The 18740-nt window shown below is 33.0% G+C and overlaps 4 protein-coding genes across 4 annotated transcripts; all 4 read right to left on the bottom strand.

Moving 5' to 3' along the window:
- Window positions 1-6644: 6644 nt before the first annotated feature.
- On the bottom strand, window positions 6645-7613 carry LOC140450766 (uncharacterized). Its single transcript, XM_072544437.1, has one exon. The coding sequence runs from the start codon at window positions 7611-7613 to the stop codon at window positions 6645-6647; it is 969 nt and encodes a 322-aa protein (XP_072400538.1).
- Window positions 7614-7635: 22 nt separating this feature from the next.
- LOC140450764 (uncharacterized) lies at window positions 7636-8724 on the bottom strand. Its single transcript, XM_072544436.1, has one exon. It carries the CDS (start codon window positions 8722-8724, stop codon window positions 7636-7638), a length of 1089 nt encoding a protein of 362 aa, XP_072400537.1.
- Window positions 8725-9134: 410 nt separating this feature from the next.
- On the bottom strand, window positions 9135-11792 carry LOC140450763 (uncharacterized). The gene has a single exon (XM_072544435.1). It carries the CDS (start codon window positions 11790-11792, stop codon window positions 9135-9137), a length of 2658 nt encoding a protein of 885 aa, XP_072400536.1.
- A 3399-nt stretch (window positions 11793-15191) lies between these two features.
- On the bottom strand, window positions 15192-17062 carry LOC140450762 (uncharacterized). Its single transcript, XM_072544434.1, has 3 exons — window positions 16643-17062; window positions 16425-16588; window positions 15192-16259 (listed from the first exon to the last, which is right to left on the bottom strand). The coding sequence occupies exons 1-3, from the start codon at window positions 16860-16862 to the stop codon at window positions 15192-15194; spliced, it is 1452 nt and encodes a 483-aa protein (XP_072400535.1). The 5' UTR covers window positions 16863-17062.
- Window positions 17063-18740: the final 1678 nt, after the last annotated feature.

Here is an 18740-nt window from a genome sequence, read left to right as displayed (position 1 = left end):
TAATTTTTACAGGTTGACTTCCTTTTCCTTCTAAAAAATATTATACACCATAATAAACATAATACATAAATAATTAATCTTTACTTTTAAACTCCAATGTATTTATAATCTGGGGCTCCCCAAGATGAATCTTTGAAATGAGTTGCAAAATCTTCCACTCATTGAACACCAAAAAATTTAGCATTTATTAAATTTGATAGTAACAGAAATTAATCTTCTTACATGTCTTCATTGTTCTCCTGTTTTTTAGGGCCACCATCTACTGTATTTACCATGATAGCAAATTCCTCTCACAATTGGGCTACTTTCTTAGCTTTCCTTGACTATTTTGCCAGTAAGCACTATTTATTTTTATGAAGTCTAACATCACTTACAATTGTTTCCTGGTTGTTTTCTTTTTAATTGAAGCCATTAGTTTATTTTATTATAATTATAAAAAAATAGTAACTTGTTTCCACAAATTACATACAATAACATAACCTAACTAAAAGCGAAAACGGCATCTAATTTTAGACAGCTTAAAAATTACATTTACATATAGATAAATTACATATCAAGGTAGGCAACCCGTTATACGTAGTTCTTACATCATACCGATTTGAAAATTTTTACATAAATGTGTTAAAATCGGAGTTTACAGCATGTAATTATTTCACATAAACGATACATCATAGCCCTCATTGTCTGTATGTCAGGTCTCCTGTCTTGTATAAAAGCATTATAAAATGATAAAAGTATAAACTATTTTGTTTATATTGGTGTTTGATACAGTTTTTGAAGAGAGAGTGTTGAATTGTGTGTGTTTTTACTATGGAAAGTAAAAGTAAATACTACAAGTGTTGTTTAGTACCATTGTGTAAAAGTACAACCATTAAAACCCCCAACAAAATATTTATTAGATTACCAGTCGATAAAAAACGGCGTTTAAACTGGTTACGTGCCTGTCAAAGGGATATTTCAGTTACTGCTCAAGCTCTTCATGTATGTGAAGATCATTTTAATGTAAGTATTTAATATCTGTTGTCTGCATAATAGTTTTCTTTAAACAAATATCATGTGTTTTTTTGATAGAACTCTTGGTACCTCTATTTGGTAGATGTACATTACATATTGAATAATATTTACCTAGACAGTATTTTTCTAGAACTGTTTTTACTGTAAAATTAAAATAAGGTAATCATAATAATTAGGCAATCCAAACCACGTGACATTTTTGATGATCACGTGACTTCTGGTTGGCACACAAAGGTTATATTTGTATCCATTTTTCATTGTTTATCTTCGTATTTTAGATTTCGTTTGGCTGTTTTCGTGTATTTTTTAAAACTTTTGTTTGTTATTTGTGAATTTTATAAACTTTACCACAATGCAAAGTGATTATTTAAAGAAATTATTATTGGAAACTCCAGATGTTGGAGAAAGGTAGGCAAAACAATTTTTATTTACTGTTCATTTTTCTTTGATATTTATCAATAATGATGAATTCTGCAAGAAATAAAATTATTTCTTTTATTGTTTTAGATATTTATTGAAGCTGAAAATAATTGGGGATTTAGATCCATATACAATTCACTCATCAGAATTGGATTTTACAATAAAGTGCATTCCACCAATTACAATTATAGATATTTATACATATCTGGTGAACTCTCACAGTTACTACTCTAAGGAGCAGATGAAAGCATACAAAAGCCTCCAGGCACATAAATATTTCACGTCTGGATTTATTTTGAAAGTTGGAGTAAAAATTGTTAATGATTTCTACATTATTGTTGGAAAGGTATGCTTTTATTTATTCACCTTTAAGAAATATATGGATAGCAGTATTAGTGTCTTTTGGATATATTGGTTCTAAATATTAGATTTATTTACGTTTATATATCTATATGAAACCAAACATATATGTAATTGCTATGATAGAAAAGAGAATAATAAACGGTCATGATTGTTTGTTCTAAAATTATTTTATGTGAATGTCTGATTTTAAATAAAATATTCTCAATCATTGTAAAGAACGCAAATACTCTGATAAAAATAAATTTTTGTATTTGAAGCATTCCCAAAAAGCTAAAATATTTTTTTTAGGTGAAGCATTCCCAAAAAGCTAATGCTAAACCGCTAGATGCTTGGGTGATAGCCAGTTCTGATGGGGACATAGCAAATGCACATTGTATGTGTATGGCCGGCAATAGTGAAGTCTGCAGCCATATTGTAGCATTGTTATTTGCAGCTGAGTATGCCCACGCAGCTGCTGAGAGCAAGACACAAGATCCCACTTCATGTACAGATGTTACAGCTACATGGCCAATGCCAGCTTTGTCTACAGTTGTGCCAATTGTTCCGTGTCTGGAAATGGATTTTGGAAAACCGTTATCAAAGCATAAATTCCCTGAAGTTCCAGATATGTCCAACCAGGATGTGGAGAATTTGCTAAAGAGAATGGAGAATTTGGGAAAATCATCAAGTTTGATGAGAATAGTAGAACCCTATGCCAGCAAAATAGATGCCACAAGACATATAAGCCTTCCATTATGCTTAAATATTTACAGAGAAGAGTATGAACAAAAATCATTTAAAGAATTAATGGAAATTGCCAACAAAATTGTTTTAGTGGTTACCAAAGATCAAGCTTATCTGATTGAAGAACATACCAGAGCACAATATGCATGTGATAATTGGTATTCCCAAAGGGCAGGCAGAATAACTGCTTCAAAATTTAAGGCAGTATGTAGAACGAAAAAGACATCTCCTTCTCTTAGCCTAATAAAATCAATTTGCTATCCTATAAAGCTTTCATTTAAAACGAAAGCAACTGATTGGGGCCTTAAACACGAAGTAAATCCTATTGAGAAATATGAAGAATATATGACGGAGGAAGAACATCATGAGGATTTTATTATAAATGATGTAGGACTAATAGTTAACCACAGGTGGCCACAAATAGGTGTATCACCAGATAAATTAGTTTATTGTGAATGCTGTAAAGGCGGGTGTCTAGAAGTAAAATGCCCTTATTTGCTTCATACTAATAATGTACATGACATAAATGAATATTTGGCATTTAAAAATTGTTGTTTAATTAAAGAAAATGATTTGGTGATTTTAAATAAGAATCATTCTTATTACTATCAGGTCCAATGCCAAATATTCATATCAAATTTATTGTATTGTGACTTTGTTATTTGGTCACCAAAAATTTTTTTTAGGCAAAGAATTCTACCAGATTGGGATTTGTGGAATGACAATCTGAAACTTATTTTAAAATTTCATTCAGAAATTATAATGCCAGAACTCTTAGGTAGATATTTTACAAAAAGAGAAGGCAATGCCAAAGTTGAATACTGGTGTTATTGCAAAGGGGTGGATAATGGAAGCCCTATGTTAAAATGTGACAACGACGATTGCAATGTTCAATGGTTTCATTTTAAATGTGTTGGCATCAGTGAAACACCAGACTCGCTTTGGTATTGTCAAAGTTGTAAAATATGACAACATAATATTGTTACTCAGCTTTAAAATCGATTTATTCAAACTCTAATAACAAAATTACAATAACTTTTTAACTTGAATGAACTGACAACTGTAACCTTCAAAAACTAAAGTACAATGGTACAACTGTTCTATATACTGTCAACTCCCATGTTTTTATATATTTTCTGACGTTTTAGACATCCGGGTTATTCCATGATATCTTGAATAGTCTCGTATTTGAGTACTTCTTCTTTTTCGTCAAAGGACTTTTTCTATGTGGGATCAATCTTATACTACTCTCGTAACACTGCTCCCTCCTTTGTAGTTATTCGACTCGAATAACTGGTCTATCAGGGACTGGTTGAAGCTAACAGGGTGGATCAATTCCATGGTATGGGGCTAATCTTTCGATAGTAACTACCTTGGTTTTACTTCTAGGTGAAAACTGGATGCATAGATTAGATCAATTATTTTCTGCAGGACAGTGTACAGGCCTTCCCAGTTTCGGACAAAGTCCTTTCTTACGTATGGGATTGTATAACCATACTGGGTCACCTCTTTCGAATTTTGTCCCAGTAGCATGCATAACTTGAGTCTGGACTTGGCTTTATCATTTTGAAGCTTCAAACTTTTATGAGCAAATTCGTAGACTTTTTCCAATTTTTCTCTTAAATTTTCAATGTACGTCAGGGATGAACATTCTTCTTCGCATGATGGCAATCTTCCAAAAATAAGATCTTGAGGAAGCTTTATTTCTCTTCCGGTGATCATCATCGATGGAGAATAACCAGTTGCTTCATGTTCGGAACCTCTGTAGGCTAACAGGAATAGAGGAATTAAAGTGTCCCAATCTTTTTGATTATCAGCAACAAACATGGAAAGATATTGAGAAATAGTTCTATTGTGTCTTTCGATCATTCCGTCTGATTGTGGATGGAGAGGTATAGTTTGAGCTTTCTTAATACCTAAGATTTTCATTGTTTCCATAATTTTGATTCAAAATTTCGTCCTTGATCAGAATGCAGCTCTAAAGGAACTCCATGTCTTGATATCACATGTGTTATGAATGCTTCTACTACTGAGTCGCTTCTTGATTGGGAAGGGGTGCAATTTCAGGCTATATTCCTCTCTCTGTCATCGGAAGTGGACCGAGAATAGCTACTGCAAGTCGTTCAAAAGGCTCTCCAGGAGAGATATTGTACCATTTTACCACGACTTCTTGATCTAGGGCCTCTTCTATCGTTACATAAATCACATGTTTTACACCAATCTTCTACACCTAAGTGACAATTTATCCAATAAAATGTGTCTCGAACTCTGGCCTGTGTTCTTTTAACTCCAAAATGTCCTCCAGACAGAGGCTGTTATGAAGTTCTTGCAGCACACTTTTAATGTGTGATTTTGGCAGTACCACTTGTTGAATTGTATGCACTCCATCAGGACTTTCCCACTTCCGATGTAATAGACCGTTGGAAAGATACAGAGATTCCCATTGAGCCCAGTACGCCTTTATGGTTCCACTGTATTTGGATATTTCCTGCCAAATAGGTCTTACTCCATTTTTAAGCCAATCTCGTAGAACTCTTAAGTCATTATTTTTCTTTTGGGCTCTTTTTAATATTTTTCAGGGAAGTGTGATGATCTTCCTCTTTAACTGTGGTTACCTGAAGACTTACTTCTTTGGTTACATTCTCATAATTTATAATGTACTTATTCATCATAAGTAATAATGTATTGATCTTTTAAGTGTGTATTTATTTTTATAAGTAGTATCAACTTGTAACAATAATATACACTTATCGTCTAAGATATGCCTATGTATTCGTATCGCTTAAGATTTGACTATGTTTCAAGTGTAAAATAAATGTTTTAAAAATCGAATCCTGCCTCTGTCTGTTATTTACTACCCATGGATATCACAAACTTATGCGTACTATGGAATAAATAAATAATAAAACAAATTTCCTGTCAAAACTGCATTTATTTTGAATAGAATAAAAAACAAAATAATATTGATTTAACAAAATAGGGGATATATGTTAAAGTTTAGTATTAAAGTGATGGCGCAAATATTTTACGGCTATACCTACTTTTTCTTTCTTTGCACAGCAAATTACGTGTAGTAAAATTCTCACTTAAATCTCATAAATGAGGAAAACATTGGAATACTGGTCAAGCTTTTCAGTGATTGGTTAAAGACATGGTTTTGACTGAAGATTGGTTAAAGACATAGAATGATAAGCCTTATGAGCCACACTTTGAAAATATTTCTACGTATCATCCACAATAGAATCAGAGATAAATGTGAAGAAGACCAGAATGACACACAATTTGGCTTCAGAAATGGACTGGGAACCCGGGACGTACTCTTTGCACTAAATGTATTATTGCAGAAATGCTGAGATCAAAGGAAATACATATTTGCTGTATTTATTGACTATGAAAAGGCCTTTGAAGAAGTACAGCATCACAAATTAATTAAAATATTAAAGGAGTTGATAGTCAAGACGTACAAATCATAGAAAAATTATACTGGCGTCAAACAGTGACAGCGTGCATAAATGGAAAAGCAACAGAAATATGTAAAATATAAAGAGGTGTCAGACAGGGTTGTATACTGTCCCCACTGTTGTTCAATTTATATTCAGATAGAATATTTAAAGAAGCGCTGCATAATTTGGAATGGGACGTGAAAGTTAAAGGAATTCTGATAAATACAATTAGATATGCAGACGATGTTTTTTATTGATTATTAACACTTTTTGTCTTGGGTAATTGGTGCAGGAAATGAATTAGAAATGACTTACAAGCTCAACAAAAACGTGCCTTTTTATTTCCACGTGTTCTTAATGCAACGGCTTGTACATGACTCTCGCGCATCGATCGAACAACAATGCTCGATCGAAGCGACCTCGCCCAAAATGCCCAATGTTGGCAGAAAGCAACGTTGCCAGATCGATTTGAAAATTAAAACAAAATAGAAATTATTAGAGAATATGAACATGCCCCCCGCCTTGAAAGAGGGAAGCTTTCAAAGAAAAACATTATAACTGGTAAATATTAAAGAATAAAAATAAAATAGATAATTTCTTAACTTAAAGGTCCTCAAGACTAATGATTTAAAATATAAAGTAAAAATGTTCAGTTCACAAAAACAAGTGTCATTGTATTTATCACTCAGTCTGTAAATTTTTGTCCAGTGGTAATGGACAAATCTTGGGAAATGCCCTTCTCACCAGGCCCTGTTCTGTCTTGATTACAGCAACTCTGCATACGTCATCGGGTCCTTTGATCACGTCCTCTATTCTTCCAAGCTTCCACTTCATCGGAGGAAGGTTATCATCTTTGATTAAAACTAAGGCTCCCCTCCTCAATGAATCATAATGCTGCTTCCATTTTGTACGAGCCTGGAGTTCACTGACATACTCCTTACTCCAGCGATTCCATAGATGCTGCTTAAGTTGTGACAGATGCTGGAATACAGTCAATCGATTATAAGGTGTATTAACAAAGTTTTTCTCGGGAACACTGCTGCCAGCTCGTCCAATTAAGAAATGTGAGGGGGTGAGTGGAGTAAGGTCGTGAGGTGAATCGGAGATAGGAGAAAGAGGTCTAGAGTTTAATATGGCCTCGACCTGCGTCAACAATGTAGTTAGCTGTTCAAAGGTAAACGAAGCTCCCTTAGTGACGCGACGTAAGTGGTGCTTAGTGCTTTTAACCCCGGCTTCCCATAAACCACCAAAATGTGGTCCATAGGGAGGATTAAATTTCCAATTTATATTGTCTTTATGACAACTTTCGGATATTTCATTTTCATTTTGAGATAAAAATCGACCTAATTGACAAAGTTCGTTACTAGCCGCTATAAAATTGGAACCATTATCACTTAATACTTGAGAGGGCATTCCTCTTCTAGCAACGAAACGTTTTAATGCCAACAAAAAATATTCTTTACTTAAATCACAAACTAATTCGATGTGAATCGCTTTTGTGACCGCGCAAATAAATAAACAGATATATGTCTTGGAAATTTTACATCCGCGGCCTGTGCGACTTTTTATTAATAAGGGACCTGCATAGTCAACGCCAATTACTTCAAACGGTAGTCGCGAACTTAAACGATCTTTTGGTAAGGCGGCCATAATAGGTTTAGTTATTTGAGGCTTAAATCTGAAACAAGACAGGCACTTTCTTACAATTGATTTGACCAACAGCCGACCACCAATAGGCCAAAAAATATCGCAAATTGTCGCAAGCATCAGCTGAGGCCCTGCATAATAAATCAAGATGAGTTTGGCTAGCAATTAAAAACATTAAATGTGATTTAGAATGTAAAATTAAAGGATGTTTTTTCTCGAATGCAAATTTCGAATTACTCAACCTACCACCAACCCTTAGAAAACCGAATTCGTCTATAAATGGATTTAAACTTAGGAGACAACTATTTGATTTTAACGGTTTGTTGGTGCGCAAATTTGTAATGTCCGCTTTAAAATAGATATCTTGATCAATTTTGATGAGAACATCAAACGCATGTTTTATTTCAACGGTACTTATATAATTTGTTTTAAAACGCAAGTGATTATCTTTTAACTTAGAATTTTTAAGAAATCTTATCACCCATGCCGTTACTCTCTTTAATTTATCCAAATTGGAGTATTTGTTTATAATAAAATCGTCCACTATCGCCGTGAAAGCAATACGGTCATCCATTTTCTTGATATCAGGTAACTTTTGATCTGATATTTGCTTTTTAGGCCAACGATCTTCATTGTCCGTGAGCCAAGACGGTCCATACCACCATAAATTATTATTTAAAAGCGATGATGGTGTACTTCCTCTTGATATGTCAGCTGGATTTTGATTGGAGCTAACATGCTTCCAACAATCCGAACTAGTCGAATCTTGAATCTCAGAAACTCTGTTGCTTACAAAAGTTTTAAATTTATTGGGAGGTGATTTTAGCCATCCCAGTACGATCGTAGAATCGGACCAAAAAATACAACGAGAGAAATTAACTCTCAAAGACGTTCTCACCCTTTTTGATAATCTGGCTAATAGTAAAGCAGCAGAAAGTTCAAGTCGGGGGATAGATATGGTTTTCAATGGAGCTACTTTAGATTTTGCGCACAATAGGTGAGAAAATATCTGACCTTCTGCATTTACTGACCTGATATAAACGCATGCGCCGTACGCTGTTTCCGATGCATCAGCAAAACCATGCATTTCCAAATATGCCGCATTCTCACACATAGCGTGTCTTTGAATACGAAGCTCATTTAATACAGGCAAATCAGATCTAAACTGAGAATAGGAAGTGTATATACTTGACGGGACAGATTCGTCCCAAGACAGCTTTTCCAACCAAAGCGATTGTAATATCACCTTGGCCTTTAATATGCAAGGAGCTAAAAGCCCTAACGGATCGAACACCTGCGATACCTCTGATAATATTATTCTTTTGGTAATTTTAGGAGTATAAAAACTATCATTGATCTTATAAATTAATTGATCTGAATTTGGGCTCCACTTAATACTTAATGTTTTAGCATTTTCATTTTTCCCGAAATTTATAAATAATGAGTCCACTTCGTCGGATTCTACGTACTTTAGCACATCATTATTATTTGAATAAAATTTTCTCAACTCAAAACAACCCTGTTTTAAAATATTCGAAACTCTTTGGAGATACAGGCTGCTTCCTCAACACTGTCCGCTCCGCTCAACAAATCATCTACATAAAAGTCAGATCTTATTATATTCGCCAGTTTAGGATTTTTAGATTCATTTTCAGCCGCTAATTGAAATAGACATCGAATAACTAGATACGACGCTGCCGCTGTGCCGTATGTCACAGTCTTTAATTCGTACACATTTATTGGATCATTTGAATTTTCGCGGTACAATATCCGCTGTAAACTCCTTTGGTCTGGAATTACTAATACCTGGCGGTACATTTTAGCAATATCAGCCGAAAAAACATATTTATATTGTCTAAAACGCAGAAGAATAGAAAAAAGTTCATCTTGTAATGTCGGACCGACGTATTGCAAATTATTTAATGAGTAGCCCGACGAGGAAGGACATGAAGCGTCGAACACAACACGTATTTTTGAAGTAAGACTATCTTGTCGAATAACTGCGCGATGTGGCATATAGTACGATACATTCGCGGTGTCCAGGTTTTCTACCTTTTTCATGTGTCCTAAATTCAGGTATTCCTGTATAAATTCGTTGTATAATTTTTTAAGTTCTGGTTTTGAATTTAATTTTCGCTCTAAGTTCAAGAATCTTTTGTACGCTATGGTATAAGACTCTCCTAATCTTTCAATATTTTCTTTGAATGGTAACTTGACTATAAACCTTCCGTCACTATCGCGTTTAAAATGATCTACGAAATGCTTTTCACATTTGTATTCGTCCACCGTGTAGACCCGATTTGATTCCACTTCCCCAATTTCCCAGAAACGACTCAAAGTTTTATTAACATTAACTTCATCACTTTTCAAAATCAAATTACAAGACACATTGTTGGTTTTTTGAGCAATAGGACCTGATATTATCCATCCAAATTTAGTTTTTTGCATTAAAGGTTTATTCGGACCCAACGAAATTTGTCCAATACAAATTAGAGTCCAAAACATATCCGATCCGATGATCATTTGAATTTTATCAGATTTGAAAAATGATGGATCGGCTAGTTTTAAATGACTAGGGATTTTTAGATCTGCCACGTTAACATCGGACACTGGTAAGTGATGAGATATTTTGTCAATAACGAAAAAATGGTTCTTGAATTGAAAGGCATTATGAATAGCCTGAACTTGTAACTCACATTTTGCAGTAATATTAGTTGAAATACCATTTATGCCCGTCACTATAATGTCTGTTGGTATATTCTCCAAATGGAGGCCATTAAATAAGTCTTTTGAAATAAAGCTGGATTGAGCACCTGAGTCAAGCAAAGCCCTCACAGTATGAGATCTGTTGTATTTATCGAATAGTTGGACGAGCACAGTAGATAAAAAAACGTGTTCAATAGAACTGTAGGCTGATAAAGCTACCTCAGTTGATTGCGCAGGCGCACAATCCACGATTGCACTATTTTGTGTAGGATAATTAGATTGCGAATTGACATTACGTTGTTCTAAATGCAAAAGAGTATTATGTTTTGATCCGCATTTCGTACAATTACCCCGTCGACAAAATTTACTAGTGTGTCCTCCTTTTAAACAATTAATGCATAGCTTCATGAACCTAGCCTTATCAATGCGATCTCTAATAGTTAGCTTTAGGAAATCATTGCAATTTTGAATATAATGTTCTTTTTTACAAAAGACGCATTTTGGAGCATTTCGTTCACCCCCCGTAACAATAAATCCGCGAGTACTGTTATTTACCGATTTTCTTTTATCTGGATGAGTTTCATTTGCCATTTCTAATAAATCAGCTCGTGATTTTATGAATTCTTTGAAATCTTCAAAGGTGTGCCTTTCTCCATTCTTTTTAAAACTTTCCCATTCACGTAGGGTTATTGAATCGAGTTTAGTTGAGATTAAATATATAAGTAGTGTACCCCATTCACTAGTTGGTTGGTTTAATTGCTCAAGAGCCCTCAAATTCTTCGTAATAATATCTAATAATTTGCGAAGAGATACAGCTGATTCTTTAACGACCGGTTCACAATTGAATAGAGATTTAACGTGATTATGTATTAACAGCTGGTCGTTATCGTACCGTTCAGAAAGTGCCTTCCAAGCCACGTCATAATTAGCGGTGGAAATTTCCAACGACTGAATAATATCAGTTGCCACACCTTCCAAAGACGCCCGTAAATAATGAAATTTTTGTATAGGACTTATATTGTTATTTTCGTGAATTAGACTTTTATAGGTGTCCCTAAATTCGAGCCACGTCTGATATGAACCGGAAAATTTAGGTAAATTTATTGTCGGTAATTTTATTGCCGTGCCTTGATCAAAGTTTTGAATTTGTGAATTGTTAAGGGAAGAACTAGATACATCGACGGTTTCAAAATCTAAAATAATTTTTCTGCCTTTAGCTATATAAGTATAATATGTCGTTTCAAACGTTTCCCTTTCTATTAACTGGATTTGAAACTCTTCTTCGTCTTCCGTATCTAATTCGATTCGCGATTGTATTATTTCAAATTCCGATTTCAGCGATTCTATGTCTAAAAGCCGCGCTTTTAATTGAATTATTTCCAACTCACTAATTTCTTTTTCGAATAATGTATTCAGATATTTAATAAAAATTGTTAGTTTACTTTTAAGCACACCTCGTTTTTTAGTATCAGACATTATGATTAACTTAAAATTGTTACAAATCGAAGCAGTAAAAAACTATAGACTATATAAAGAAAAGTTTAAGGAAAGTGATTGAAAAGGAACTCACATTTATTGAACTTGTAGATAACTTCAACTTCTGGTTGCACCAATGTGTTGTCTCTTCCACTGGGCCGGTAAATTTACACAACCGGGAACGAACACTATTGTTTAACTAACCGTTACGAAATTTTCCACTGAGTCCTGTTATAGACCGGGATTTAACACTATTTTTTTTTACGAATTAGTTAACCACGCTCTGCTACCAATGTTTTTTATTGATTATTAACACTTTTTGTCTTGGGTAATTGGTGCAGGAAATGAATTAGAAATGACTTACAAGCTCAACAAAAACGTGCCTTTTTATTTCCACGTGTTCTTAATGCAACGGCTTGTACATGACTCTCGCGCATCGATCGAACAACAATGCTCGATCGAAGCGACCTCGCCCAAAATGCCCAATGTTGGCAGAAAGCAACGTTGCCAGATCGATTTGAAAATTAAAACAAAATAGAAATTATTAGAGAATATGAACAGACGATACAGTTATTTTAAGTGATGACATGAATGGATTACGATGTCTTTTAAATGCCATTGACACAGTGGAAAGAGAGTTTGGCCTAAACATAAACTGTTCAAAAACAAAACACATGAGGTTTAGCTGTTTGCCATATCAAGATTCACGGTTATATGTTAATGGTCATATCATTCAAAGAGTCCCCAGTTTTAAATTTCTTGGTTGCCATATTACTGAACAACTAGATCCAGATCAAGAGATAAAATGTAGAATCGAGATAGCCCACACAACGTTTTTAAAAATGAGGTCATTCTTCTGTAATGATAATTTGCAACTTCGAAACCGCATGAATATATGTTACATTTGGTCAGTCCTCTTATACGGTGTCGAAGCATGGACATTAAAAATATCCATGATTAATCGTTTGGAGGCCTTTGAAATGTGGCTGCACAGACGTACACTAAAAACACCATGGACAGTCATGCTGACAAATGTGGCAGTCCTCAAAAGAGCAAATGCTGTTCGCGAGCTGCTTGATAACATCAAATGTAGAAAGATGGCCTATTTTGGACACGTAGTAAGGGAAGACCGATATAATATTCTTCAACTTATTATGACAGGTAAAATCGAAGGATGCAGAGGAATTGGCAGAAAACAGGCCTCTTGGTTGAAGAATATCAGGGAGTAGACAGGAATAAAGAAAGCAGAGCAACTCTTTAGAATAGCTCGAGACAGAGACAGTTTCCCCATGTTAATTGCCAACGTCAAGGGGAGTTTATAGGGCACGGTAAGAAGAAGAAAATTCTCACTGGTATGTAGATGTAAACGTTAGTTAAGTCGGGTCAAAGTTTGCAGAAAATGGATAGCTGATGAACGACCTCCAAAAACAAAGCCAGAATTCAGCCAAGAAAACACTAACAATGTAAGCTTGATGGTAGTTTCAGATGAAGCGTATGTGCTTGATATTGTAAATGAAAAAGATGCTTGGTGTTTTGACAATAGAGCAACAAGACATGTGACCAATTTACCAGAGTATTTTGTTAATTATGAAAAGTTTCAATCATCTACGAATATTAAAGCAGCTGGCAAAGAAATTCTTAAAGCGCTATGAAAAAGAACAATTCTAGTGAAATCATTCACTCCTAATCATAAAGAACGAATCATTAAACTCAATATTGTCTGGTACGTTCCTCTATTTCTAAAAAACTGTTCCGAGTGTTAGCAACTCAAAAAAACTGTTTTTTGACTTAAAATCCAAACAATGTTTTTACATCTACTGCTACACACTGTCAACTAGAAATTAATAAAAAAAATTGTTATTACTGGAACAAGAGAAGTAAGAGGTACTTTATTCAAATGTGCCATTGAAGCAATGATTCCACAACAACAAAGATTGAATGAGATTAACATTGCAAAATCGCGATGGGGACATCAAGACATTCATTTTAAGCTTGTACATTAATGCATTTGTGTGCACTCCAAATAATTGAAATGGTAAATTATATACATAATAAGAATGTGAAAATTATCCAATAATGCTAATTTCATATGTGTCAGACATTAAAATAAAGCACTTGAATATACATACATTTAGAATAATATGGTTCACAAATTCAAGTATACTGCATACAAATGAAATAAACTCTAAACATTTTTAAGAATGAGAGGGAAAAATAAGCTTTATTGCCATAGAAACAATAGAATAATATAGATAAGGCAAAGAAGGTAAATTTAACAAATAACTTGAACACATACAAATAAAAAAACCTAAATAGAAATAACAATATAGTGGTACTTATAATAAAAAAGGGTGAATGTGCCAGTGCACACACGGTGGGAGCGAAACTCCTCTGTTAAAATGTTGTAATAGAAAAATTTATAAGTCAAATGTAAAATACAATGAGTTATAGATAATAGTATATTATTCAACTAGCATGTAATGATAGTCATTACATGCGATTAGAATACTACACTTTTTCTACGACCTTTTTTATTTTAATTAATACAAAAATATAATTATCAACTACTTGAGATTAAAATTATAATTTACAAAAATAAATGTTGTTTGCCAATAGTATGCGGCTGAATAATTGGTTGACTACTATTAGCAAGTTATGCTGTCTTATGAATAAAACAAGAAATAGTCAATTCAAGTTCTATTCATTCCCAAAAAATTATAAGCACAAATTTGTACCTACTGTAAATGTAATAAATAGGAAATGGCTATTATCAGTGGATATATTTTATAAAGTTTTATTGTACAAAAATCCAAAATGTTACAAATTCCAATAAACACAACAAAAATGCGCTAATGTCACTGTCATTGAAAATCATAAACGTCATAATTCATAGTAAACAAGGTATAAACCTAAAAAATATAAGGACCCATTATATTAAGTTAATTATAGAAATAAATTACAATAATTATTGTATTAAATAAACAAGTTTAAGTAATTTTATTTGCAGTTTATATATGACTAATATATTAAAAGTGGCATGCACCACTTGAACCTAACTTCAACCCATCAGTAGTGAACTATTACTCACGGGTAAAGTAATGGGTATTATTATCTATTCAAAAATAGTGAATAATGACCATTTTTTTGAACTGACGTAGACAAATAAGTTTAAAAAGTAATTTATTTATGTACACTCACATATATCTACAATATTGAGTACAATGTAGTGTTACATAAAAGATAGTTCTTTATATTTACAAAGGTATGTTGAAAGAAAGGGAGTTTCACTCCAAAAATGTTATATACTACTTGTCACAAGGAAAGGTTCCTTTGCTAATTTTTGTCTTCCATGTCTACTAGTTCTATGAATACTAATAAATATAGGACAAAAACAATACATTAGAGAGGTACTATTGGTTCAACAAGATTTATTAATCCACTGCATACAGTAACTATTTTATCTAATAAGCTAGCATCATCATTTAAATTACCTCTTTTAAGCATGCTAATAGGAATTGTGGCCTTAAAAATTCTAAATTTATTTTTTATAACTCCAATAATCCTCTCTACATGAATTCTCACATGAGCAATATGGCGTGTTGCCTCAATTTCCAATGGGTGTAATTGGTTTTGCCCCCTTGTAAAGGCTGGAATAACCAATTTAGCTCCAATTATACCTAAGCTATCTTTTATTAAAAAACCTCTGTCAGCTAACACTACATCACCAGGTAAAATAAAATTACAAAATTGGCCCAATTCTACCATTTGTTTATCTGATGTTCGCCCACCCCAACCACTACTAATATAACAAATAGTTCCCTGAGGGGTGATACCTATCAAATACTTAATTGTATGGTGGTGTTTGTAATTAGACCAACATTGTTGCTGAGTTAAATAACTTTCAGGTTTTTCTATGAAAACCTCAAAGCAATCGATAATTACTGTGGTTTTTTCCTGAAAGGCTTCTTTAAAGCATCCAGGAACATTTTTGTTACTGACTAGACGATCTGGCCAAATGATCAAAGATTTTAACCTTTTATATAAGATATGAATAATATTTTCAAAGTAAACTGATGCAGTGCTTGGAGAAATTTTAAAACTATATGCTAAATGCTTAAAATGTAAATCTAATCTTAATTTTGTCAAAGTTAGAAGCAGCATATTAAATGGAGTTAATGCAGTAGTTGAAGTAGTCACAACATAAGGCTCTACCTCCATGAAAATAACGGTTTTGACCATTTCATATTCAAAACCCACATAGTACTTCCACTTCCCCACATTACTGGTGTTTTCCATTAATCCAAAAGGACTATTTTCAATTTTTTGCTCTAAAGTTGCAATTTTTTGTGAAGCAAACTTTAACTGCTCAAATTTAACAGACAATTCTTCCATTGTTAAATCTGTCTGTGATGCAGTTCCTAACTTACCACACATTTCTTCTTCACAACTCATATTTTCATGTTCACCCTAAAAACATAAAACAAACTTATTACTAAAAAAAGAAGGTACTTTTATGGTATATATAGATGTTAAATAGAAGTTTTTTCCAGAGAGTTTGTTTACAAATCATGTTTGAATGAACATTACTTTAGTATAAAAAGGGCAAATAAAATTTTGATAATTGGTAGGTACCTCAGACTCTTGCTCAGAAGATATTTCAAATTTTTTTCTTTTATTTATTCGAAGGCTCCTACTAATTGCACTTTTCCTTTTTGAATACGCCATAGATACATGACCCAAATGTTGGGAAGGAACCCAATCTGGATGGTCTTCATCAGTTAAAGGACTTGGTTTACCTAAAATAATTTATTGAGTTGTGATGTGAAAGATTATAAATAATAGGTGTTTACCTGATATAAAATGTTTGCTGCATACTCTTTGATTTCGAATTTTTGATTCGGTCAAGTCATCCCTTTTAACAGCTGCTAACCATAAGTTCCTCCGTTTTTTTGATAGTTCAGTTAGGTGAGGAAACATAAACGAGTTTCTAACAGAAGGAACACGAAAAAAATGAACATGATCACGATCAGCTCGACTTCCACAATTCACTACTATACACGTCACAGGCATGTTTTCAGCTCTCACAATCACCAAAAATGAAAAGTTTATAAAAAAACTAATCTAATGAATCTCTTTAAAAACTATAATAACTCAAAAGCACGACAAAAAACAAATAAGAGAAATCAATAATTACATTTATTTTAGGTTACCAACAGTTTTGTGTGCCAACCAAACATCACGTGGTTTATGTTTGACAGATCGATGGATTGCCTAATAAAGTTTTATGTTCATAACCTAAAATAAATACCTAATGTATAAAAATAGGTATTTGAAAATCACATAAACTATTCGAACTCTTTCATGTTATCTACCTACAATATATATATATATATATATATATATATATATATATATATATATATATATATATATATATATATATATATATATATATATATATAGGTATATATAATATAAAAGATAAAAATAATAATTAATTATATAAAATTCTGTTTCAGTTGGAAAATGATATGAAAAACTATATTAAATTCAAACTTATGGGTGGCCAAAAGAGGATGAAATTAAATGTTGTCCCTCACATATTTAATTGTCAACCAGATAGGAAAAGGGCACATTCTCATTATCCTAGAATAACAGCACTTAAGAGGGTTAAACATCAATTAATTGAGGATGCAGTTGCTTCAACTTCTTCACAGTCTTCAGAATGTTTTGGGAGTATTCTGCAAAATGATATAGACACTCTAAAAATTGATAGTGTCATTGAAACCAATCAAAAAAGTGATATTTCAACTCAGACTCACATAAAATTCAGGAGTAAAAGTGTACAATGCAAGTTAGATTGTGGTGATTCTGTTAGTAATTTATCATTAAACATAGTTTTTAGTAGAGATATTGGGACATCACCACTGCAACTCAATGTACCAACCTTTTGTCCACAAAACGAATTTGGATCTGATACCTCTAAAACTGAGTCTGAAAGTGAAGAATCTGTTTATAGTAGTTATAGTGCTGGTTGTGTAAGTGATCATCAATCATATGATGAGGAAGTGCAGGATATTGAAAATCAATTTAAAAACTTGACATTAAAGTGTACCCTAATGAAGATGGAAAAGAGACCCAGGATATATCTAGGATTACCTGAATATGGATATTATACTTTTCAGTTATTACAAAACTATTGTAAGTTACCAAATTGGAATATTTTTTTAACTTTAAAAAAAAATTAGAAAAGGGCATTCATTTACACTACTAGGGGATGATTTTGGTATAAGTGAGAGTTATGCATCAAGAATTTTTTCAAAATCATTACCAATCATTAGTAAATATGTAAGAAAGCTTATACTGACACCCAACATTAACAGCATAAAATCAAATTTACCAATAGCTTTTCGAGCTCGATACAGTGATGTATTATGTATTATTGATTGTTTAGAGATTGAAATAGAAAAACCTTTAGATTCTATTAAACAATCTTTAACTTGGTCAGAGTATAAGAAGTGTAATACACTAAAATATTTAATATCTTGTACTATTGATGGCATTATTAATTTCATTTCTAATGCTTTTGGTGGTCGAACATCTGATGCAGTTATTATAGAGAACAGTGGGTTTTTGTGTATGCTTCCTCCCAAGGTGTCTATCATGGCAGATAGGGGTTTTAAACATATAGAACATTTATTGGTTGCTAAAGGGTGCAAATTAATTAGACCACCAAGTGTATCTTCAAACACAAAATTAAGTCCAATTGAAGTGATAGAAACCAAGCGCATTGCCAGTTTAAGGATTCATGTTGAAAGAGTCATACGCAGATTAAGAGAATTTGCATTCTTGGCTCCCCATGCATGTGTTGACAATAAGTTGATACCTTATATGGACCATCTAATAAAAATAGCTTGTGGGCTAGTAAATTTGCAGTCTGGTCTAATT

This window comes from Diabrotica undecimpunctata, chromosome 9, assembly GCF_040954645.1.
Source record: "Diabrotica undecimpunctata isolate CICGRU chromosome 9, icDiaUnde3, whole genome shotgun sequence".
In the NCBI taxonomy this organism is placed as follows: domain Eukaryota; kingdom Metazoa; phylum Arthropoda; class Insecta; order Coleoptera; family Chrysomelidae; genus Diabrotica; species Diabrotica undecimpunctata.
The sequence above is the reverse complement of the archived record's forward strand: the minus strand, read 5'-3'. Positions and strand labels throughout refer to the sequence as shown.

What these genes read in the sequence shown, in the direction of transcription:
- LOC140450764 (XM_072544436.1), bottom strand. Translation starts at nt 8,724, where the DNA reads ATGTGTGAGAATGCGGCATATTTGGAAATGCATGGTTTTGCTGATGCA.
- LOC140450763 (XM_072544435.1), bottom strand. Translation starts at nt 11,792, where the DNA reads ATGTCTGATACTAAAAAACGAGGTGTGCTTAAAAGTAAACTAACAATT.
- LOC140450766 (XM_072544437.1), bottom strand. Translation starts at nt 7,613, where the DNA reads ATGGCCGCCTTACCAAAAGATCGTTTAAGTTCGCGACTACCGTTTGAA.
- LOC140450762 (XM_072544434.1), bottom strand. Translation starts at nt 16,862, where the DNA reads ATGCCTGTGACGTGTATAGTAGTGAATTGTGGAAGTCGAGCTGATCGT. An exon ending in CAGCAAACATTTTATATCAG is followed by an intron (nt 16,589 to 16,642) that starts GTAAACACCTAT and finishes AAATTATTTTAG; the next exon opens with GTAAACCAAGTCCTTTAACT. An exon ending in CTTCTGAGCAAGAGTCTGAG is followed by an intron (nt 16,260 to 16,424) that starts GTACCTACCAAT and finishes TTATGTTTTTAG; the next exon opens with GGTGAACATGAAAATATGAG.